Source organism: Amphiura filiformis, chromosome 14 (genome assembly GCF_039555335.1).
Source record: "Amphiura filiformis chromosome 14, Afil_fr2py, whole genome shotgun sequence".
NCBI lineage: Eukaryota > Metazoa > Echinodermata > Ophiuroidea > Amphilepidida > Amphiuridae > Amphiura > Amphiura filiformis.
Window position 1 is genome coordinate 34,696,630 of NC_092641.1, and position 25,838 is coordinate 34,722,467.

Here is a 25,838-nt window from a genome sequence, read left to right on the forward strand (position 1 = left end):
AGTCTGATCACAAGGCCACCAGGCTCCCTTAGCCGCCACTTGAACCAGAACTTGAAGATACCGGCCTTCAATGACATATATTAGGCATAATTGAGATATCGTCAACACATAGCGCTCCTGAATACACCACAATAATTTTGCCATTCGTGTCACGGAACCTACAAGGTGGTTTGCCTTTTCTTTTACATCTGTACGTGCATTCGGCCCAGGCACTTGTGCTTTCCAAAATTGTTGGTTATGGCTCTCTAAATCTTTATCTTTTCATTTATAACCTCTTTTCTTTATAGTCTTCACTTTTAAACATAATGCGCCTGTTCTAACTAACGATGCTGCAACGGACATTTTGCTGTATAATTAGCAGGTGAAAGTTCGTTTTCAAAAATCACATTATCAGTGTTGAAGTATACTATTCATTCCTTTCTCTGTCTGTTTGTCACACTGTGATGTGCATATAGTGCTGTGCGCCCTTAATTCACATCTTTAATAAAAGTAACACCTGTTTATAATTTATGTAGAATTTATTCTAACATGCAAGACATTACCAAATATGGGAAATTATGTCATGGCGTATTTGTATATTAATAGTGCGGCACGCGCACGTTGACCAATCATATTGCGTTCTAAACGTAAGCTATGTAAAATATCTAAATATGTGGCTTCTTGTATAATATTGAATGTTTATGAGTACAATCGTAAGAATATTTCACCGAATGAAAATATTATTTCCATTGAACGAATCAAAACATTCAATGTTTGTTTTATATAAAATTATAACTCATATAACATTTTTTATCTTCCACTTAATTTTATAAATCACCAGGAAAACAAAATCAATTACAAAAATATTACAAACTGTGTTTATTTTAGAAACGACACCCACACCTATCATTGGCGAGTCGAGGTGGTCACCGTTCGCGTTATACGCCCGCGTCTGTCAGAGTTGCCATGCCCCGGGGCCATGCCCAGCTAACACACTACGTTTTCACGACGTTCCTGACGTTGTGACAACGTTACTTTCGACGTTGGTTTTTGGACGTTGATATAATGTCATTATGACGTGGTAATAACGTTGTTTCGACGTTGATGCAATGTGTTTGACCAGACCTGGTGACAGCGTTTGAATAATACGTTCAGAAAACGTTACACAAATACGTATCTGAAACGACATGGAATAGTTTAGATGTTGACACCATGGAATGTAAATTCTTCCATTCCCAGGAGATTCTGGGCCAGCTAAAATTTCTCCATCGTGTCGTCTGACGATCGCCTTTAGGCGTGAAACTCAGAGTAACGACTTCTATTCCTGAAGTTCTAAACTTTGAATTTTCATACGCTCTCCTTTTTTGGGATTGAACATCATTATTGCCGGATGTTAATATAATGTCATAATCAAGTTATCTCGACGTATAAAGCACGTTGTTAAAACGTGGTTTAAAAGTCATGAACTGACCCAATACAAAGTCCATTACGTTTATACGACTTAATATAACTTTTATACGACGTTGTAACAACACAAATTCGTTAGCTGGGTGGTAGCTGCGCGCCAGTAATGGAAAATGGACTTTTTGCACAGGCGCGAACTGCAATAGTCTATAACATAATAGCAAAAATATTCAATAGTAATTGACCAATCAAAATAATGATAAGAATCTTAGTAAGAGTTATAAAATAAATTGTTTACTATGGATCCAGTAATCATGTTTCTTCGTTTTTCGTCATTTATAGTGATTTTATGTATGTAAAAAGCCTGACCGCTCGTCCTTCGTTTCATCATAAACACACACACGCTGCCTTCTCTTCTAACCAAATAAATTCGTCTCCCATAATATATGTCACACGTTTATCAATATTGAATTGTAACAATTATTCTTTGATTGTGATTTGACTTCGAACCGTGTTTCCTATCTAGTCTATCTAGCCATCTACTATAGTATAGTGCTTGTATCGTTCTTGTCTCCTATATATAGCAGTAGCACAAGTTTGTAACCCACCGTGTCAAAACGGCGGCATTTGCCAGAATACCAATAACTGCGGACCGATGAATCCAACGTGTTGTGATTGCACGGGAATAGCCTTTGTAGGCATGGTGTGTGAGCGTAAGCATCCAATTCCTCTCTCACTCTTTTTAATGGGTGTAAATGGTGATTTTACCGAAATCTTCAATGAAATTTTGTTTTTACAACTATATTATGTTAATCATAATTACACAAAATAATATGGTTTATACACCTAGTGTCACAACACGGTGTTCCATGCACAGCAATCCTCAGGTGACTGAGGTGACTTCTTTTTTTACACTGCCTGATGGTCTGTTACCATGCTTACATTTGCGAATGAACTCACTTCTTCTATTTAACAGGTCCTTTCCTTTGGTACATTTTTCACACAATATAATAAACTTCTCCTCCAAACACAAATTACAAATACCTGATTACAAATCAACCTCATTATCCTTCAATTATTTGTAATTTGTGTTTGGAGGAGAAGTTTACAATATTGTGTGAAAAACGTACCAAAGGGAAGGATCTGTTAAATAGAAGAAGTGAACTCATTTAATAGCAAACGTAGGCATGACAACAGACCATCAAGCCGTGTAAAAAAGTAGTTTGTGCTTGGTAATCAGTCATTTGAGGATTGTTGTGCATGAAACACCGTCATGACCATGTTGTGACACTGGGCAGTAGACTTCGGTTGTATATATAAATGCGCTTTTATAAATGCGACCATTGAAGGAGTGGCTACAGTTGTGACCTTGTTTCGTGGCTAGCACTGGCACGGAACATTGGCTGGAGGTTCGATGCTATAAATTTGCAAGGATAAATCATAGATATCAAAGGATCATGATTATTGCACAGCACCCCCCATGTACAAACATAACTAATGTTTATTTATTTATTTTTATTTATTTATTTATTTATTTATTTATGCGACGAAAAACGAAAACCCTGTTCTATTTTGAACAAATTGGGAAACAAATTTTTCCTGTACAAATGAATGCCGACCTCAAATTTCGGAAATTTCAGGACAATTTTTTTTTGTATTTTCTCAAATTGAAATTTATTTACAGATTTTTGTGATTTTTGGGTTATTTAAATTTTTTTTTAAATACCAACCGACCGACCGACCCTACTTGCAAGGTCCGTTCGCCCGTAGAACAGGGTTTCTCTCTTTCTCGCCTTACTTATAATTTTATAAATATTATTTGCCCCCCCCCCCTTCCCCCAAAACCACCCCCCTTTTACACTCATAAATTATTGTTTTTTTGCTAACTTTCCCCTTCCGTGTAAAGTAAAACTTTATAAGCCGGTTGAATCAAACTGAAGAAAATTGACGTATACAATTACAATATAATACCATGACAATAATGTGTATGACGATTGACGAGATCTAACTTACTAGCTGAATAAACCTCAAACCATGCATCACATACATGATTGTACGTCAAATTATCATATAACGTATGAGCGTGATGTATAGTATACGTGTCTTCCTCAACATCTTCCAGCCGGGATGATTAGATCATGTACAGTCATCTACGCACTACAAATATTACTGTATCCAAATGCTTGTTAAATTACTCGCGCATGCTCCAGCCGCTTGACCAATCACAGTCGACTCAGCGAGTTTCTGCCGATGTTTGCCGAATGACCAGCCGAACTTTTAATCTTCGTGTGTTCGGCACGGGGATTTTAGAAAGGTCTTTGAGGGTGGAATAATGTTTTGAATCTGACAACTTTCTACTCCCATTTAGACAAAATGGCAATCTACACGAAGTTTTTTAAACCTTGAAAATCGGTGAAGAGATAAGGAAAATAATGACATTTTTCAGGGCACATGTTTTTGATCAACGGAATTTTTAGGCAAGTTGACAATTCTGAAACATTTTGATGTATAAATTTCATCGCAAGATTCACAATTTCTTGGATTTTTTCGATGAATACTTTGATTTTTTGCATCATCGGAAAACTACACAGTATAACACTGTGCTAGTTTTAACGTGTTACATTTTCGATTTTTGTGTTACATTTAGGCCAAAGTTGGACCAAATTTGAGTAATATTTCGGATTTTCCCGTTTCTACTGCACGGAAGATCATAAGGCCGAATAAAAATAAAACATGTTTCTCGTCCCCTTCCGCTTCCTTTTTTGAGGCCGCTTCAAATTTATTTTCAGTTTTTTTAATTCAGTCAAAACTTTTGAAGAAAGATGTCTGGGAAGTTGAGATGTTTTCTATAGCCTTGCTAATATGCAAGAAACAATTCTGGATGGTTCTGTGATCACTACCGGGGGCGTACCTACCAGAACAATAAAATAAAAAAAGGGCCTCAAGCCCTCTTCCTCCATTTTTAAACCCGGACGAGAAACATGTTTTTATTTTTACTCGGTTAAATCATCCTCAGACACGCTCCAGATAATATGCAAATGCATGGAGTACAATACCAATCACCTGTTTAACTGGTATTGATCAAAGTAATTCTTTGTACTCCATGCATTAGCATATCTTATGGAGCGTGTCTGGAGGATGATTTGATTCACGGCGGGAAGTGCAGGGCAGCATGAGTGAACACGGGTCACTGAATTAGCATAAAGGTCACACAAAACAGCTTCCGCGCAAGCGTGGTAACCTCACAGTGAAAAGTTTGACCTTACAAAGCTGTCGAGTATTTAGATACAGCAGTATAGTGTGTAAGTTCGTAGTGCTACGTGTTTATACTCTAAATTGTACGTCAAAGGGTGACAAAGGGTGTACAGATTACCGATTTAGCATGGGGGGACACAAAAAGGTGCTTAAAAACACATTTTGAATTTGTTTTTTGTCCATTTGCGAGCGAATGAGTAAGTTAGAGTTGAGGAGGTCGGGCGGGGACATCTAGCATATTAGTTTGAGAGGGTCATTATACCGAAAAGGGATAAAGTTATAGTTTCTTCAATTTACGTTATAATTAGAGTTAAAATTAGGGTCAGAGTTATGTTCATTGGCGGCACTACGGGGGGGAATACTTATCTTGACTCCCAAATAAATAAATCCATGACCCCTTCCTTCCGAAGAAAATGACAGCACCCTAAGTTCCCTACGTGCAAACATTATCAAATAACATCATCGGCAGCTACCCAGTTCTGACCTTAATGCCAGTAAAAATCACATTTCGTCATCAATATGGCCAATTGCCACGCCCATTTAGCACGGAAATAATGAAATATAACTTTTTAAATCAGCTATATCATTAATTTTTTTTCCCGTAATGGAAAATCCAAATAAAGAGTTTATGTTTCGGGTCAAATTATTTTGCCCTTTGCAATCAATGCCACTATTTTGCAAAACCAATTTTCCTTGTAACCTGTCATTTTCGCCTATACTTTTGCGTGTGGAATTTGTGCACATCCGGGTAAGTTACATCGTTGAACACGGTATGGCGACTTGTAGATGTCACGTGCGCATTTATAAAAGCGCATTTATATATATACCCGAAGTCCACTGCTGGGTGTAAAAGTAAAAACCATATTATTTTGTATTACAACTCTACCCATCTGGGTATCGAGCACTCTCAAACTGTTAGTGATACTTTTTACATATGTTTATATTAATCATATATTAAATATTAAAGATCCTTCTGACTACGTGTATATAAATGATGTTAAAGTAATGATTGTCACAATTTGGTTGAAGGTATGCATTACCTTATCGCATACTGGTTCTTTTTCAATTATTAGCTCTCCATATAAACTAAACAAAATCATGTTATTTGGAAATAACTCTACAGATGTAAGAATCTTGGATAATTATGTACACTTCCAATTATTACGCTACATAATATGTAAATTAGTAGTATAAATGGATAAATTAATATATCGAGAGAGAAACGTTGGTCCTTCGACAGTGGTTTTTACGCATTGCTTCACAGACTTCCACCATCTGCTGTATGATAACATAAACGGAGTTTGGGAGTAAATCTAATTATGTGATTGTATTTTTCATATAGTTCCGGTCTCCCTAACATGCGATCCGAATCCGTGTTTAAACGGAGGCTTGTGTACCTTAGATCAGTCCAACCAAAAAGGGTATAGATGTAACTGCGATGACACTGGATATACGGGCGGAATTTGTGAAAGTGAGTCTCGAGTCTTGATGTTAATGATAACAACGTTGAAAAGGGCTATACATTGACTGCTAATTCAGCTTTATTGCTATCAAATCTAAAACACAATTAATGGCCAATCATCTGCGATCATTAAATGACGTCAACATTACGTCATGAGTGTAAGCACGAAATCATCTCTTGCCAGTGCGTAATATCAGACATTTCTCTTGAAATACTAATTAGGAACATTAGATTTTTGTTGGCCTACGTAGAGTTTAGCTGCATGCATGTTTTGTGTCATTTAAGATCATTATTTGGTCGCAAATAGGTGAGTAACATCATAAATACGTCATGCGTACCAGCTCTGCGTAAGCGCGTGTCACACACGCGAGAAACTAATATGCGTACTTATTGTGTTTTAGATTTGTCTGCTTGGTGCCACTAACCATGCTAACTAAAGAACAAAAGATCCACAAAGGCCTTTACAAGTACATTATGCACATTTATAAACTCCGAGTTCGTGTTTCTTTGTAAACATGGTCATTGGTCAATGCAAAAACAAACGTTTTGTGCGAAACCCTTTAATTATTGTCTAATTTTTGAGCCTATTAATTTGTAGGTTATAATATCCCCAATATCGTTTTTGAACACCATAATGCAAATTGTGATCTCAAATAATATTATTTAGGTGTGGAGCTCCATCATTACCATGTTTACAACCCATGTTACTGTCACTCAATTTCCATGGAAAATAAAAATGTTCAAGTACTCATGGTAGTGGCTTTAGGATCTATCTTGTGAGAGCGTTTATACTTGTAGTCTCAGGTGTTCCTGTCGGATCGCATCGCATCCACGTGGGGTGGGGAAGATTTGTTTCTGTATAGTGATCATGAAGTCATCACTTCCAAGTATATATGTTCCTTTTTAAAGATACATTTGAATATAATGCATTAAATTCCCCAATTATTCTCTTGCGTGATAAAAACAAAACAAAAACAAAACAAACATGGCATAAAACATGGCATAATACACTACCGTGATAGTGAAGAATGTACCACATGCAAGTTGTCTTCAATAATTTACTTACAAACTTTTGTCGTCCGTCAGTCTACAAACTATCGACAAATGAAAGCTTTACAAGTAGCCATTAGCTATAAAAGCCGTTATTAATCAGCATGTGCTATTATTCCCTTTGTTTTTACCATTGCAAAAACAAATACAAGCATTTTTTGCATGCTAAGATGTGGTATTTAATTTTGAGCTTGCATTAATGTCTTGTGAATGTGCGTTTTATTGATATTTATACCCAACCCATGCGTAATTACACTCTAACGAGACGAGGCAAATACACATATTAAAATACCTTAAGGGGGTACTACACCCCTGCCCAATTTTGTGCATATTTTTGCATTTTTCTCAAAAATTATAGCGCATTGGTGACAAGTAAGATATGTATATTATAGGGGCAAGGACTACAACTACTGCACTGGAAATTTTATTTCAGCACAGACAACAGTTGTGGAGTTACAGTCAAAAATGAGGGAAACCCAATATTTGATCAATAAATCAATAACTACTTGCCTTGAGTTGCTGAATTTTCAGTGCAGTAGTTGTAGTCTTTGCCCCTATAACATACATATCTTACCTGTAACCAATGTGCTATAATTTTTGAGAAAAATGCAAAAATAGGCACAAAATTGGCCAGGGGTGTAGTACCCCCTTAAGCATGTTTAGCATTCAACCAATTCATCCACCTGACATTTTTGTTGTGTTAATGATGCATGTTTCCTCCAGACAAGAGAGGGCGAGAGAATTCTAGAGGAGGGAGACGGAGGCAAAAAAAAGACTATTTTTACACCTGATTTATGTTCGAAGGACATTTAATAATTCATTACACGCTTTTACCATGTTTACAATGATTACACATGTCATTGGTGAATTAGAACAGTGTCAAATAGTCATTACAGAAGTCATTCAGGACCCTTATTTGCAAAATATAACATACTAACTGTAAAAGATATGTACTCACTCGAACTGGGCGTATTTATGTATAGATATTCTATGAATGATTTGCCTGATTTATTTAATGGTTATTTTACAAAGCGCTCTGACATACACGGCTACCAGACAAGACATGTAAATGATCTCAACTTGACAAATAATAAAAAAGCATTCTCTGATCATTCCATCCGAGCTACTGGACCCACTTTTTGGAACAGTATAAATAAAAAAGCAAAGACTTGCAAATCCGTTAAACATTCGTAATCAGCTTAAACGAAATATGATTTCAGTTTACGAATAACTTTTTTTCTTTTATTTTTTTCTGGACACTGTCTGTCTTGTCTTATTGGCCTTGCATGTTAGGTCTCATGTGATTTTGTTCTTATTATTTTGCAACGAATTTTGTTTAGGGGTTGGTTTATTCAGGCCTCATTGGCCTTCCGGTCAACTCCTCTATATTGTCTTTTTTGTTTGCTGTTTGTTTTTGATGTACAATTTTTTAGATATGTATGATGTATATGGAAATAAATAAATTTGATTTTATTTGATTTGATTTGATAAATACTTTGGTGGGGGGGCTGGAAAATATATTTTTTAACCCCCCCTCTTCATGAACCCAAAACTTTTTGACCCCCCCTCTTAAAGGACCTAAAACTTTTTTGACCCCCCCTCATATTAGGTTCAAAACTTTTTTGTCCCCCCCCCCCCTCATTTTAATGTACCATTCTACATCAAAGGACAGAGGAAATATATTAATGATACTAAAATTTGTATTGATGTGCAATGAAATTGTACGTCCATATCATTTTGTAAAGTAGCTCAGAAGTATGTTTTATGCAACCCAGTATTATAAAAAAACATCCATTTATGATTGGAATCAGTGGCATAGCATTGGACTTGGGGGACGAGTATATTTTGCTCTGGTTTTACTGGAACTTGGGGAGGGGGCAAAATAAAATTTCGGGGGCACAGTTGACAAAAAATTGCAGTTGCAAATACATACCGGTTTTGTTTTTTAGAGAGACTGTATTTGAGCATTACATGTATTTGAGCTTCCAAAAAAGGCTTTTTGGGACGATGTGTGCGCGTAGCGCGCAAAATTTTTGTATTTTACATTATTTTCGCCCATGATGGGGATGAAAATGCCTTTATTGTGACAATGTGCACATACAGCGAGCAAACGTTTTGTAGTTTACACTATTTTGGCCCGGGATTTTGGCCCATGATCGGGGTGAATTTGGGTGGAAAAGGGGCTCCTTGTTGCCCCTTCTCCTCTGCCCTCCAGATTTTATCTTTCATTTTTTGTCAGGGGAACTTTTTCTTTCATCTTTGTCATGGGTGCACTTTCCCCCCTTGCCCCTGGCTACGCTACTGCCAAAATGGTGTGTTTTGCTATTTGATGGGCCAGTTTGTGTGATCGCGAAGCGCAAAATTTTACCCTATTTGGGCCCAAAACACTGTGCTTTTCGATGTGCTAAAAAAAGTTGCATAGGGCAATTATTGTTTTTTTTTTTCTCCTACTAGGATTTTTAGGGGGATGTCCCCCATGGAAAAATTAGGGGGTGGAAACTAGTACCCCGGTTCTCCAAGCTTCCTCTGCCTTTAAAGCAACATATGATTTAGTTGCATCAGTGATAATAAATTAATAATCTATACTGCATGAAACATTATTGTAAAAATTGTCAACACTAAAGAAGAACAAAGATATTGCACCATTTTAGTGATTTAAAGAGCAGCCAAGAAGGAACTGACACAAACCTCAAAATTAAGTTATAGCCAACAAGACAATTTTTAACACTTCATACTTATATATCTTTGACTATTGAATGACTTGTCAAAATACATAAAGGACCTGATCAAATACCCTTATCCGGAATGACACTTTTGTTCTGGTTAAAGTGGAACATTTGCGCGCGCGAAAAAATTTCAGGCTATTTCATATTTTTTGCTTCAGGACTAATGTTGCTAAAGTTTTTACACCCCCCTCTACGTGACCAAAAAATTTTACCCCCCCTGTTCATACACCCAAAACTTTTTTAACACCCCCTATCAGAACTCCTAAAATTTTATGGCCCCCCCTACATATTTTCCAGCCCCCCCTACCAAAGTATTTATGAACACTCCCTTATGCTGAAGGTATGGGTAAAGGATATAATTCTCGCTATTCACAATAAGGGCGCCGCCAACGGTATTAAACGCAAATCGATAGAGAAAAAATTAATTGTGCACATTTCAAATCACATTATTAAGTATTATTGAGTATCGATTCGCGTGTAACACCTTTATTTTGACAAACTAAAAAATATTGTCACGTGTTCCTATGTAATAGCATGGTAATATTCGTATTGCGCGGACTTGATGTCGACCTTTTCCCATGATACATCACGATTACATCGCAAAATCGCTGGCGGCGCCCTTATTGTGAATAGCGAGAATTGCAATGGTTTTAACCATAGATTATGTTGTAAGATGAGTCCCAAATAATTGATAATTTTGTTGTCCTGTTACAGATATTATTGCAGGTCCGTGTACTCCTAGCCCATGTTTAAATGGTGGTCAATGTTCTATAAATGGTAATCAGTTCACATGTAGCTGCGCAACGGGATATACAGGAACCGTGTGTGAAGGTATTTTGATCTTTATTTTTCCGTTTCAGGATCTATGGTTTGTCGTAAATCTGTACTGACACCGTTCATAGCAAATAACGGCCTTCGGCCTCGATATAAAGTTTTTAACCTCACCCGAGAGTCATTCTTGACGGATATGTTGGGCAATGGGGCATTGTGAAAAATCTTTACATTTTGCTTTGGACTTCGGAAGATGTTCCTCAGTTCCAAAGGCAAACTGTTTAGATTTTTCACAATGCCTCCAAATAACGGATGTGCTCTAATTCATAATGCTATAACGCCGTAATGGGCCAATAGCAGCCAATCTTTTGATGCGTTTCACAGTCGGAGATCCATCATGTGCGTTTTCCGATAAAGGTGAAATTATTAACGTACGCGACCTTTGCAGAAATGACCGTCGCACTCTTGGGTATGCTTAATATCTCTCCCGTGGTAAACGTGGATTCGAAATGTGTCGTATCATGTGTAGCCAATCATCATGAACAATTTATCAATAAAATACAATTGAAGTCCATACATTGGCCACTCTTGTCAATAGAATCCATGATTTCCACGTTTAACAAACCTTCACATTTGTTTTGATTTAATTCGCATATTTTCTGTCTTAACGGTTCATACATTCTCATTTTTACTCTTGAAACAGATTTATCAGGATCAATAAAGTAGAAAAGGTTCTTTTTCAGATCCAATTATTCTGGTACTTACTCAGAAATATTTCAATTCCTATCAGAATCTTGATCACTCTGTTGATCAAGTAGGGAGCATAACACCATGAACAAAGACGAGGGGCTTACAAACTAGACAAGATCTACGATCAACTCATCAATAAGTTTGGAAACGTCATCAAGACCAAACAGTACCAGAATAATTGGATCTGAAAAAGAACCTTTTCTGCATTATTCTAATATTTAGTCAGATAAGTAATTTCAACCTTTATCTATCGATTAGACGTTGTCCCAAATAGTGGCATTAAGATTCAAAGCTTTATTAATGGTTTTAAAATGGTGACCCAGAGTCGGCCCATCGACGTGACAACATCAACGAGTAAATACTCGCAACTTTGAGCGTAGTAAATACTCGCAACTTTGAGCGTGCCGTTCAACTGCATTCGGTGCAAAACGTGCAGTTTAACAATGGCTCGTACGAACCTTCTCACAGTTGTCGTCGCATGGCCTACTGTTTGCTGGTAGTTTTGTAAAAAACACTTTTCATCCCGGCAAGTTTTTGTCATAACCAAACAAAAATCTCGATTTTGTAATATGAGGATAACTTAACCAAGCCATGTTTCTAATCATATGCAAATTCCTGATTTATGGCATCGCACCAGTTTTAAAATAGTGTAGCATTTGTGCCTCTTTTAATCTCAATTCATGACAAAAATTAATGGCTATGTGCTCTATGTGTTTTATAGATACTTATACCCATACATACCTATACTCTAACGAGGCAAATACACCTTTAGCATTCCACCAATTCATCCATCTGACTTCTTTTGTTGATGGATGTTTTTATCTAAACAGAACAGGGGAGGAGGGCGAGAAAATTCTCTGGAAGAGGGAGACAGAAGCAAACTATATTTACACCTGATTTATATATAATTTTTACACCTGATTTATATTTAATTAATAATAATTCATTATATTACACGCTATTACAATGATTACACATGTTCAGTGTTTTGTCATGAGCCTTTGAATGATGCTGAGGTATGCTGGGTAAAGGACATAATTGCAATGGTTTTAACCACAGATTATGTTGTAAGTTAAGTTCCAAATAACCTTGATGTTATTGTTGTCCTGTTTTAGATCTTGAAGGTCCGTGTAGTCCTAGCCCATGTTTAAACGGCGGCCAATGTTCTATAAATGGTAATCAGTTCACATGTAGCTGCGCAACGGGATATACAGGAAGCGTATGTGAAGGTATTATGGTCTTTATTTGTCCATTTTAGGGTCTATGGTTTGTCGTAAATATGAACTGACATCATTCCATCATTCCTAACAACTAACGGCCTTCGCCTCGCTATATAGGTTTCAACCTCCGCCGAGAGTCATTCTTGAAGGACTACTTTGCTTGGGAATTGTGGAAATCCACAATTTATACATTTTGCTTATTTGGAGGGCATTGTGAAAAATCTAAACAGTTTGCCCGTGGAACCGAGGAATATCTTGTGACTTCGAAACATATTTCTCGGAAAAAGGCAACTCTTTAGATTTTTCACAATGCCTCCAAATAACGGATGTCCAAACAAACACAAAACGTTATTGACATCATTCGCAAAAGGTTAGAAACGGTTGCCAAAAACATATAAATGTCGGATTATTTAAAGGGTATATAAAAGGTTTAAAACGTTTTCATAACATTCAATAACATTTTGTTAATAACTTACTGCAAATAGTCTTACATAATAATTATTTAAGGGTTAACAAAATATTTAGCAATCAAATTCATTTTCCCACAAAATGACAAAACATAGTATTGGCACTTCACGTCATTTGAGTTATTGTGTTTTTTATACATTTTTAACACTGCATTTTTTGCATTGCTTATTGGTTCAATTAACAAGCATGTTTAGTAACAATCTAACATTTCAGTTGCTGATTCCGATCCATGCAACCCGAACCCATGCAATGGTGGTATATGTTACATAGAAGGAGGTATCCAACTATGTGATTGCACTCAGACAGAATTTGAGGGTGCAACATGTACAGGTAATTTTAGCTCAGTGTCGTTATCTTTTAACTTTCCTTTAAGATTCCTGAACATGTTGAAGGGGTCGTCAGTTTCATCGCCAACCCACACTTTTTCCAACCATTCATCATGTTCATAGCTTTATGAATCATACCTCATTTACCCTCTTCGCGTGTTTGCAGAGCCCTGAGCCAGACTAAAATATAGGGTCCCGGACTATATCGGGAACCACGTGGTACGCCCCAACCACCCCACCCCACCCAATCCATCCCATCCATGTAATCTATTTTTCATTTCAAACTACTGCTTCACTAAATTTTCACACTTTCCTTTACTGGCCCGTGTTAAACCCGGTGCTGGACGAGGGACCCAGCAAGCACAAAACGTTTTCGACATCATCTGCAAAAGGTTAGAAAAGGTTGCCAGAAAATGTTATACATAAAGGGGTTAAAACGTTTTAATAACATTAAAAAATATTTTTTGATTACTTGGCAAAATTGTTTGCAAAAATATTTTACAATAACATTTAGAAAACATTTTTAAAAACATTGTTGTAGTGTATCTTCAAACCAAACGTTTTTGTGTTTGTTGATGATAATTTCAATTATTAAGGTCCCGATTTGCCCTGAAAGTATTTACCGAGGAGGCAATCTGTCCCCTGTCACTCCCTGGTTACGCTTTATGTATAAACCCACAACATTAATTATTAAGCCAAACTTTCTCTTTATCGGGGCATTAATTAAAACTAAATCTCCCTTCTTTCATCCTTCTTTCCTTCCTTATAGGCAAAGGGACAGAAAGGGAGTTAGGGTTAATGGTGTCTTCAAGTATGGTTTATTCATAGTCATACTATCAGGACATATCATTACGTTATATCAGCCTTCATCAAAGTGTTCATTTTCACTTCACAAATTAAGCTTCCCTGAGGCTTTCTATATGTCACTACAGTGACCACACAATAGGTTGTCATATAGCAACAGATCAGTGCATAACTCCGATGGGTCAACGAGTTACATATGTGATGCGATCAAGCCAAATCGGAAATATTGATTTTGAGATACAGTCAAACAAAGGCAATATTTCCTTTTGTTTTGGAAACTCTTGAATTGCTCTTATATCTTTGGAACTGGTTGTTCAAATTTAATGGGGTTTTCTGCAAAATTCAGCTTTGCAAATGCTTTTTACTATCCTATAAGAAACTGAAAATTTAATATTTCCGAGTTCCGACTGATTTTGCTTGATCGCATCACATATAAGTTAAAAGGACGTGACCTTCACCTGAGACATGTGGTTGTAAAATGTTGACAGTCAATGTACCATACATTGACTAACTGAGTTATTACCATCGAGTTGCTTGAAAAGGGCAATGACATACCACTTGTAACATAATGTAAAACTTATTTCTAACTTGTTATACAGATGGAGGCAGAGGTGGTCAATCAGGTGGCCTGAGTACTACAGCCACAATAATTATCGCTGCAATCGTAGCCGTCTTTGTTGTGGTCATCATTATCGTTGTTTTGGTGGTTTTTCTGAAAAGACGCAGCAACAGGAATAAAGAGCAACCGAGGGCAGCTAGAGAAACCAGGGACAACACTTATGCACAGAGGGTAGTCTATAGAAACGATCATGGAAATAATACACCGGTAAGATGACTGTTTTAGATCAGTTATGAATAATTGACATCTATTACAAATTTGCCGTATTCCCGTAATCCATAACACTGTCGGACTTATCATCTGTCCTATCTATCATGTCAAATAAATACAACATACCTCCAGAATGAGAATGGTACCTGAGTACAGGTGTTAAACTTTTGGAAACGGTTGTGAAGATATATTTAAACTTTCGGAATGATAAACCAGCAAGATGCAAAATTTTACTTAGCTATAAGGTTATGTGTTTCACAAAAAAAACAATTTAGACCTACCATTTGTTTGTTTGTTTGTTTGTTTGTTACTACATCATTAAGCATAATAAAGTGTAAAAGTGGTTAACTTTGTAAATTGGTATTTTAAAGGATCTAAAAAGGCAGAAACAGCCGACAGGGCAAAAAGAACAAAGACAGACAGGACAAAAAGGACAGAGAGGACATCAAAGACACGGCACCGTTTATGATAAAGCTGAGAGGAAGATTGGTGACGAATTCCCCCGACAGAAACTCAAACTACATGAGCATCTTGGCAGCGGGGCCTTTGCTAATGTTGTTCGTGCAGATGCAATGGGTAAAAAATAAATAAAACGAATAAATATTTTATCGCAAAAAAATATTGAAAAAAGCACGGAACAGAACTGCCTTATTGAGAGTGGCACATTACATTTTCACATCCTGTCCTGGATGCATCGTCAGCCCAAAAGTAGATCAGATTATAGTTTGAAAAATTCATAATTATTACTACCTTGATGAATGATAATAATACAAAGAATGGAAGAGATCATGAATGATCAAGTAAAATCGTTTGCTGGTATTTAATGATCCATTATGAAACGAGTTAACAAATGGAGACTGATTAACTTTGATTTCATTTTGACTTTCATTACCATTGGAGTGTGTGTTACCATATGTGATGCGATCAAGCAAAATCAGTCGGAACTCGGAAATATTTTGAGATATAGCCAAACAAAGGAAATATTTCCTTTTGTTTCCTGTTGTTTTGGACACTATTTAATTGCCCATATCTTTGGAACTGGTTGTTCAATTTCGATGAGGCTTTCGGCAAAATTCGGCCTTGTAAATGTTATTGACTCTCCTATAAGAAACTGAAAATGTAATATTTCCGAGTTCCAACTGATTTTGCTTGATTGGATCACATATATCGTAGAATCTTGGAGAGACTGTTGAACATGATTACATGACGAACAATACATATTTTCTAATCATTAATTGATCGATTGATAATCATTATTTTCCTTCAGGTGTGGTGAAGAGACGAGTGAACACAATTGTAGCAGTCAAAATGTTAAAGGACACGGCAACTGAGTCAGATCGTAGCGACTTCATGAAGGAGTTAAAAGTGTATCGAATGCTGGAGCCTCATCCTAACATTATTGTTATGCTAGGATGTTGTACTGATGAAGGTAATATCATGATACAGACATTCTGATTTGCACATTGGGTAACTATAGATAGCTTTACAATTGATAATGAATCGAAATTACATTTGGTATTGAGTGCAGTCAGTAATTCATATTGATCATCATAATCTGGTTACTATTTCCCATATCAGTTTATATTTATTGCGAAATTAAAGTGCATGGATAATTGCAGGAAGTAAACTTCGCAATTACGCACAACGACATCAAACAATTTGTGCAAGTTTCCACTTCCCATGCCTGTTTATAAATGCATATGCGCCAAGTTGTTTGGGGAATAAGCGGAACGCCCATACTGCAGTTACTGTCCGTTTTCCTATACACAATACACAGTGCTCTCACCATTGACGCGCGACCTTTACAAATAGTGTATGTTAGAAGTATAGGCATTTGCCTAGTTAACATCACTGTGTGAAAAATAACCGGCCAATATTTAAAGTATTCTCCAAACTTCTAGCAAATATATTTCTAACATGACCTAAAATTACAGCTAGGTTAGATGTTCAGAAATATTTGCACTTTGGTAAAATATGAGTGAGGGCAAGGCATAGCTAGCCAACTCCCCGTGTTAATTGAATGGAGATTTGACCGAAAATATTGGTAACGGACCGCTCACTTCTGAAGGATGCCACAAAAAACGGTACAAGCTACATTTACAGTATTCTCTGAAATTCTAGAAAATATAGTTTTGTAACGTGTCCTAAATTTTTAGCTTATTTAGGTGTTTGTAAGTATTCGCACTTTTGTGTTTTAGGAAGGATATGTAAACGACAGATAACACCAAAAAATGTCAAGAAATTATTTCCAAACCGTGTGAAGTCAACAATCATTATGTTGCTCATTTTCAAGAATGCTGGTTAACAATAAGCAGACTATTGTCTCATTTCGTGAACAAAGGCCCACATACCATTGTTACCTTGCGTTTCCTTTATAATCGGTTACCCAACTGAAACTATAATACCAGCCCATTGCGATACCGCACAGGTAAAACAGAAACATGTGTACAACCAGAGAAGATCTGATTTAATCAGTTGAGCTGTTTTCAATGAGTTTTATCTTGATTTAATAGCTTTTAATGGGGTTTAAGTCCTGCAAAGGTCGTGGTGAATTCTACTGTAGACATGACTGCATCATGCTCGAATATTTTGCCTGATTGGCAATTTCGTCAGGTATGTCAACTTTTTTTGGCGGTTGAAATGGTACTTTTATTTGTCAAAATTCATATTTTTTAGTATTTGATATGTAATAATTAAAACCCTTTGTATTTCCAATGCTTTAAATACAGAACCATATTATCTCATCATGGAATATGCACCCCATGGAAACTTACAGTCGCATTTACGTGCAATACGCAATGCTCCAGAGAGTCCCTACAATAACATAGAAGGCCAACGACGGGAATTTTTGACGCCCAATGAAATACTGGAGTTTGGCAGTCAGATTGCAAATGGCATGAAATACTTGTCTTCTAAACAGGTTAGTTTATTATACACGTTAAAAAGTTCTGATATCGGTTGAGGGATGTTCTGCCTCCTCAAACACGACAAGGTTCACTGCCTCCTGACAAGCAGACTGATTGAGCAATATTGCAAGACTTCCCATAAAACGCAGCAATTAGGCTCAACTTTGGTTGGAAGGTGATCATTTTCATTGAAAGAAAGACCACTTGCGACCAAAGTCAAAATTACTTTACCATTTGCATGTAAGAGGATGGTTGATTCTCAAAATGGTCTACCAAAAATGGTCACCAGTCCTTTAGCCGTCGTGCAAAAAATATTCCGAGCATTAAATTACACATATCAGAACGTTTTCATGACGTTTTCTTCACATTTTTGTTATACAGTATTATTTTTGATGGAAGTTAGTTGAATAATGGCATTATATGACCCACGTGGTAGTCGGTTACATCAGATCACCTTTGTTCAGTCCAGCTTTCCAGTAAGTGACCCTCGCAATTAGTTGTCAAATGTTGACAGCTGGTAATGACAGGTCATACAAGCAATTTGTGTATTAGTTATGGTGTGGACTATTGAATTCTTATACCTCATGTTCAGCTAAAACGTTGGTCAAATAAGATAAACTATCAAGGGCTTTGTAACGTAATGCAGCTTTACTTTAGATTGTTTACATTTATAATACTATAATGTTACTATTGGGAGGAAAAAATCACTTCAAAAGAACATGCTGCATTTTGATTAGCACATGTTTGTTTAGATGTTAATGGCACTGCCATTTGCTACATAAACACATCAAGTCAACTATCTTTTACGTATAAAGGAAACAACTAACCGTTTTTCACATCAATGGTTTTGTTTAATTTTCTCAGTGCATACACCGTGACCTGGCAACCCGGAATGTTCTCTTGGGTGATGGTCTTGTTTGCAAATTGAGTGATTTTGGTTTAGCTCGGGATATATCAGAACAGAACTCCTATGAAATGCAATCTCGTGTAAGTCATTTGTTTGCTTGCTTATTCCTTCATACTTATGTTGCTCCCAACGGGAATCATTAAAACTCACCGGTCGTGGTGCAGCTTCATCTGCAAATTACAAAATCATGTTTAATACAATGTTAGAAGATGGCTGTTTTTTAAACACTGTCGCGATAAGTGGGCTTTACAGGGATGACTGTAGGAAAATACTTAATTAACAGTTTCTGATAAGCAACCTAAACAGGTAAAAAATTGTGTCAAAACAAGAAATTACCGACATGTCTGTCTCTTTAAAACACCTGATATTTAAGATGACTAGGTTGGGCAGTTGCATGCATCTAATTGGACGTGGAAATTTATTGTTTTATAAGCTTTTAAAATTCCGCAATAACGATTTTTAATTGTTTTATTGCTTTCTAGGACGAGTTCCAGTTCGCTGGATGGCGATAGAATCTCTTTTAGAGAATAGTTACACGAGTAAAAGTGACGTATGGTCATTTGGTGTAACAATGTGGGAATTGGTAACAGTAGGTAAGAAATGGGACTAATATCTTACAAGGGTATGGAATGGAATAACTGCAATGTTAGGTCCCGGGGTTAGGTAGGATGTGTATGAGTTACAACATTAATCATAATTATGTAAAAGGTACGAGGACGAATCTGAGTTCACAATTTCAATCCAATTTCAACACCTTTTCTTGCTGTTTGAAAAAGGTGATTAAGCTAAAATACCAGAATATCTGGAATAGCAAGACATTCCAATACCCCATACAGCTGTTTTATAGATGTTAAGAACCCGAAGTCTGAAATTCTCCATTTAATACAATGTGTTGATGTTTTCTTCATTGGGAAACAAACCAAAAGTTCAATGACGTCCTAGCCTTATAGGATCGAACTGTTTGTTTGTTCCCTTACGCAACCAACATTTCAAATAAACTTGTACTTTTGCAGGTTCTCACCCCTACCCGGGTATGTCTTCAAAAAAGTGATCGATGAATTACAGAAAGGGTACCGGCTTCCTAAGCCCGAGCATTGTAGTCAGGACATGTAAGTTATTCACAATTCTGTGTTTTGTTTTGTTTTTGAAAAACGAGTCAACTCTTGAAAAAACCGGTATGCTTTTAAATCTGTAGACATTCATGAAACATTTGTACGTTTTGTGATGGCAGAATATTATAATTTGGTATGTTTGTCCATAGATTCTCATTGATGCAAGAGTGTTGGCAAGAGCGACCTGAGAAGAGACCGAGTTTCGGTCAAATCTACCGAAAGTTTGATCAGATGCTTGAAGATGCAAATGTGAGTAACAATATAAGAAATATGTGGTTAATGACATACGGGATTTAGTTGGCCGTTATTATTATAGCATATTCTGTAGTCAATTTCGCTTGGAGATTTTGGAAGTCTTGACACTCTACTCGCCCTCGACTCAAGACTTTAATTACTAGGTGCATTTTATTTTACAATATTTACATTTCTGCGGCTGTTTTTATCCAATTCACCCAAAGCATGATGCGAATATGCTTACATCTCCTCCTCCAATGCTAACATTTTGAATACTTTTGTATTTCTTGTTTGACTCTACTTATTACTGGATTACTGTGATGACAATGTGATCGTTTTACAAAGAAATTTATTTATAAAATTGTATGTATCAAAAGATGCTTCCATTCGAGTCAACTTGATTGTTTAAAAAACTTAACTCGACTCGTCTCGACTTTCACCACAAAGACTTCACTCGAGTGACTTCACTTGAGACTCGAGTTTCCCAATGACTCGGACTGGACTCGAGAGTTGAGGTGACCCGACTACAAGGCCGGAGATTTTGGTCAGCGTATGCTACGATTTTTAAAATTCTGAATACTTTTCCTTCTTTTTTCCTTTCTTTCTTATATCGTCTATAATCATCTTTACTTTCGTCTCTCTTTCTTACCTTTTCCTTTTTCATTTCTGCCCGTCCATTTCTTTTGAAACCTTTAAATTAATAGAGTGTCATTATTTACGTTCCATTTTCACAGGGTTACTTAACAATGACCGACTTCAATGCTTCGAGTTATGTATATTTGGATCCGAACGCAGCGAACAGTGATAGCTCCGTTGAGAATGATGAGCATGCAGCCAACGGGACAGTGTAGGCCGTATACTTAATGAAGCCATCGGGAGAGTATAGGCTGTATGCCTAATGGAGCCATTTGGGATACATTATAGTATAGTAGCTAAATGAGCCACCTGGATAGTATGAGCTTGTCCCAGGGAGATACATGTTGTATGGGTTGTACATACTTAATGGAACCACCGGGGACGGTGTAGGCACTGTAGACCTTTTTCGACTTCCCATCATGAACTATTCATATATCTAGGGGTATTACCGCTGTATCACCGCCTTTCGAGTGTCGCAAAGGGCAAAACAGAATTCTGTTCATTATATTAATTTGATAGAATACAGACATTTCAGCTGGTGCTTTCATCTGAAAAAAGGAATCACGAATAATGGCGCTGATATTACTAATGCCTTTCGGAGACGTTTTATAGAATCGAAGATGAAAACCAACGACGGCTCACGCAATGCCATACTGTCGGCGTCCGTTTCAGCTCGAGTTTAAGAAATTAAACTTTACATAAACAGCAATCTCGTACAGATGTTCTACATTGGTTCTACATCTGCCAATGTGACGCACAGATGGTCCCTGAAAGAACTGTATCGTCGAGAACTGATTTTTTATTTTTGGTATTTTAACGTATAAAATAAACATAACTAGATAACCGATGTGGTTGAGAAAAATATTAACTATCACATACTTTTTGAACTTTGACAATTGACCGCTCCGTGTTTGAAAGAAAAGGAGTTTGCGAAACTACCTCATTTTCAATACGTTTTGTTCCACGGAGTCAATAGACGCCTCATGCGCTGACGATGCGCAGTGATTAGCACTCCGAATACAGATCATCGATTGATATTTGAATCCGTGGAAAGGTTTGGAAATGAGAGAGTTTCATAAAATTCTTATGTTATTTCAAGAATGGTGTGGTCAATTGTCAAAATTCAAAAAGTATGTAATGGCTGATTTATTCCTCAACTTCACCAGATAGTTAGGTATGTTTAGTTGACGTGTTGAAATACCCAAACAATTAAGTTTCCGATGATACATTTCTTTCAGGGACACCCTGTAGAGCATAAGTTACACACGATCATGATGGAAAGAAGGAAAAGGTCTAGACCTATACCTAATAGCCATGGGTACTCCACTGGGAGGTTTAGGCTTTAAACAATTTCAGGAATTTAACAAAATAATATTCGCACGGAATTCAAATATTGTCTTCACAACAAGAGCCAGTTTGGTTGGTAATATGCTTAAAGCCGAAGTGTCAAATTTGTGCGTACCTGGGAAAAAATATTAAAAGGATCGGATACTAATACAATATATAGTGTTACATCTATTGATTTGCCCATAAGCAATTAAAAATCGGTATACATGTAGAATTACTTTGGTAACCTATAATTTAATCAACCAATTATTATTTCAAAGGTGTATTTCAAAGGGATTAAATGACATCAAATTATCTCTATATTTTTATTAGCTTTTATTCTGTAAATAAATGTTTTCCGTTCATGCTTCTTTATTATACAGTCCCAGCAAACACACAAATATTTCAAAACATTATAGGCATGTTATAAACTCGGTTTACAAAACGTTTTAATAATATTTAAATGTCGGATTATATAAGGATCATTAAAACAGAAACAACACTGCGACAATGTGTCGAAAATGTTGTCAAAATGTTATTGCAAAGATATATTTTGGCAAACATTTTTATAAAACATTCCGCAAAACGTTATGTTAGAATGTTTGGAATCAGGTTTTCACATATAATTTTTAATGTTACCAAAACGTTTTTACCCTTTATATAAACCGGCATTGAAACGTTTTGTGTTTGCTTGGTACCATAATAATAAAAGTGTAAGTTTTTAATACCTGTTTTTATTAAAGACCATGCCAGGTAAACCAGTACTCTAAGATGTTTTTTCTCACTGGCGGAAGTAATTGAGGTTTTGATCGGAAAATTAGGCGCTCTTAACCAATGTCAACTCTTTGAGACATATTAATAAATCATACACATTCTCTCTAATAAACACTACCAGCTAGTCAGCAGCCAATCATCACGTCGTGCTTTTGCCCTGACGTCAGACACAAACTAATCTTTTTAATTCGGTCTTCATTCATATTATAGTACCGCGAACCGTCTGGCGGTGCCCCACAAACAATAAGGAGTTTCTACAAACACGATCGATAACAATGGGCGCGTAAATAGATATCATGAAATCAGTAGTCACATGAAATTTATGGTATAAAAATACGCGAAATTTATGGTATTTTCAGCATTTATGGAACAATAGTGGGGCGTTTATTAGACCTAACAGGACCACATTTCATCTAAACATCATGAAATACAGAATAGCATTTCCTAAAGTGTGTCTTGTAAAATTTCGAACAATGTCGAAAAATAGTAACATGTTTTTCACCAAAAAAAAATTATGGCATTTTTAATAGATCTTTGATGTTAAATGTTATATGTCATAGTCTTGTGTATATAATAGTAAAATAATAATGACTTTGTATATAACTTTATTGTACATAATTATGAATTAAGAAAACTATTGTTCAAATTTTATACTGTTCATGTAAAATGTACCAAATAGTATATCAACAACTACATGTATAAGGCTCGTGTTATACAATTCTCCAATAAAAACTCACGTTAAGAATTAACAGGCAAATCACATGTTTAAGAAAGGGTAAGAGGACGGGTAACATCCGTTTATTTACTACTTCAGTAACACGTTACGTTATAATAATTGCCCAGAATCGCATGTTTAAGACGTTCAATCAAATAGAAATAAATTGCTCAACTTGTTAGCAATATCTAGCATTTTGATTTCAAATTGAAAATAAATAGATGTAAATTTTTTTTTTAAATTATAGGTTTATTTATATTTCTCTTAATTATAAGTCTCGTCGTGTCCGGATAACCATATTTCCATGCAATGAGTCTGGGGCCGATTTTAACCGGTTCTCATGCTCCACACCCTTGGTATTAATATCCCCGGTATACTCTACATTCATTTTCTACATTCAAAGGAGATAAAGAAATAAATGCTCAAAATTCCATATTAAATTTTGGTTTGTGTTATTTATTGTAGTATACCAAATATGTCGACATATTATTACCACCAAAGCAACTAACATTTGTTGTTCTACAGATTGCACATAAAATATCGCAGCTGTTATAAAAAATAAATACGCCCTATAGCTTTAGAACTATAACCGTATTCACAATATTGTATCATAGAAGAAGAGTGGTTTATTTACGCGCATTTTCATGCATACATCCAATATCGTTCAATATTAATAACTCGGTGTCTTTAACGAAAAAAAAACACGAATTCAAAAGTTGCAGGTATTGATTTGAATTCAGCGCGAAGGTATTGGTAATAGCAGGTGGCGCTATGGAGCGCTGATGTGCTGATGTGGTCTTCACAAGAGTACGCCATCTCATTCGATGTGGCGCCAACTGCACCGGGCAAAAAAACAAGCTTCACGTCATTAAGGGAAGATACACTGGAACATAATATAGAAGCATTCAATCATTACAAACTAGCGCATGAGATCAAATTAATGATGCTTAAGTCGCATCGCACACTAGCACAATTCTACATGAAATTACAATGGAAACATAACATGCCTTGTATAGGCAGATAAACCTGAACCCCAGACCTTTCGCTTGCTTGGCGAAAGTTCTTACATGTATAACCACCGAGCTACACTGTCTCTGATAAACAGGGCTCAAATGTGGTATTTATGGATATGAGCAGTCAGGGTAAAGAGTCATGTCACACAACATACTATAGCGTACGAGATTAACTAAATTCGAGGGTTCAGAACCAGAAAACTGTAACTCACTATGACCAGCTCTTATAGATTTGGTACGTCGGAAAAGGTTTGAAAAGAAAGGCTAATTTTGACTTTAAAAGGTTGTCTTTATAGAAATCATGTCAGATTTCTTTCTGAAAATGATTAAATTGCTTTATTTTTGTTCAAATAATATAATCAATATCTAATACTTGCAGGTAGTACAGTTTAATACTGGGAATCGTGTCTTTTGCACACCAAAGCCAATATATGTCCAGAATAGCCTTAAATAGGAACAAAATATTTATCTTGAGTAAGCAGTTGGACCACCGCATCTTAAAAATATTTTATAGAGATTATCCAAAGTACAATATGATACTTACTAAACGTTTGGCTTCAGTTTTTAACCGCTTCCGACGTACCAAATCTGTATTCGCACTAAGCAACATATCTAAACAACCAAAAATCACATTTTAATCAAATAATTTTGATTTTGATTTAGTAGCAGAGATTTACGAGTATAATCATGGGTAATTTCAATATACTGACATGTAAGATAACAGAGATGTGATGATGGAGGTAAAACTTTTTGAATGACCCTCGTACATTTCTCAACGTATACCTATCTTACCAGGATCCAAGAATTTGTTTTCTTGCCTTTCTATGTCAATTGCAGAAGCTTCATTTAGCACCACATATCAACAGCATCAACTCTCTTCTCAATTGCCATTATTGGTCGTAGCCCAAGACTCAATGGAAATCATATGCTTATCATGCCCTGCACAATAGACCTTGCAATATCCAATCAATTATTTTCAGTTGTGCTATGACCGATGTTAATCATTTTACCCAAGCATTCAAATTGTTTTATTTAATTCCTCAGTCTGCTGTCCATTTACCCACTTCAATTTTCGCTACCTCTCTGAAACCATAATATGTTTATCTTCTTTGAGTTCAGGAGAAGGCATTTTTCTTTACTGGCCTCTTTGATGGGCTTCAAAAGATCAATC

At 36.2% G+C, this 25,838-nt stretch overlaps 1 protein-coding gene across 1 annotated transcript in view; it reads left to right on the forward strand.

Annotated features, from left to right (window-relative positions):
* The window catches only part of LOC140170015 (uncharacterized), a 37,757-nt gene extending 13,621 nt beyond the window's left edge, over positions 1-24,136 (forward strand). The window contains exons 8-21 of the mRNA XM_072193326.1: positions 1,968-2,096; positions 5,981-6,109; positions 10,591-10,707; positions 12,513-12,626; positions 13,299-13,415; positions 14,815-15,041; positions 15,416-15,620; positions 16,312-16,473; positions 17,774-17,964; positions 18,815-18,937; positions 19,339-19,450; positions 19,871-19,966; positions 20,119-20,218; positions 20,938-24,136. Coding sequence (XP_072049427.1) covers positions 1,968-2,096; positions 5,981-6,109; positions 10,591-10,707; positions 12,513-12,626; positions 13,299-13,415; positions 14,815-15,041; positions 15,416-15,620; positions 16,312-16,473; positions 17,774-17,964; positions 18,815-18,937; positions 19,339-19,450; positions 19,871-19,908 — 1,664 coding nt within the window. The 3' untranslated portion in view covers positions 19,909-19,966; positions 20,119-20,218; positions 20,938-24,136. The remainder of the gene's footprint in view (positions 1-1,967; positions 2,097-5,980; positions 6,110-10,590; positions 10,708-12,512; positions 12,627-13,298; positions 13,416-14,814; positions 15,042-15,415; positions 15,621-16,311; positions 16,474-17,773; positions 17,965-18,814; positions 18,938-19,338; positions 19,451-19,870; positions 19,967-20,118; positions 20,219-20,937) is intronic.
* Positions 24,137-25,838: the final 1,702 nt, after the last annotated feature.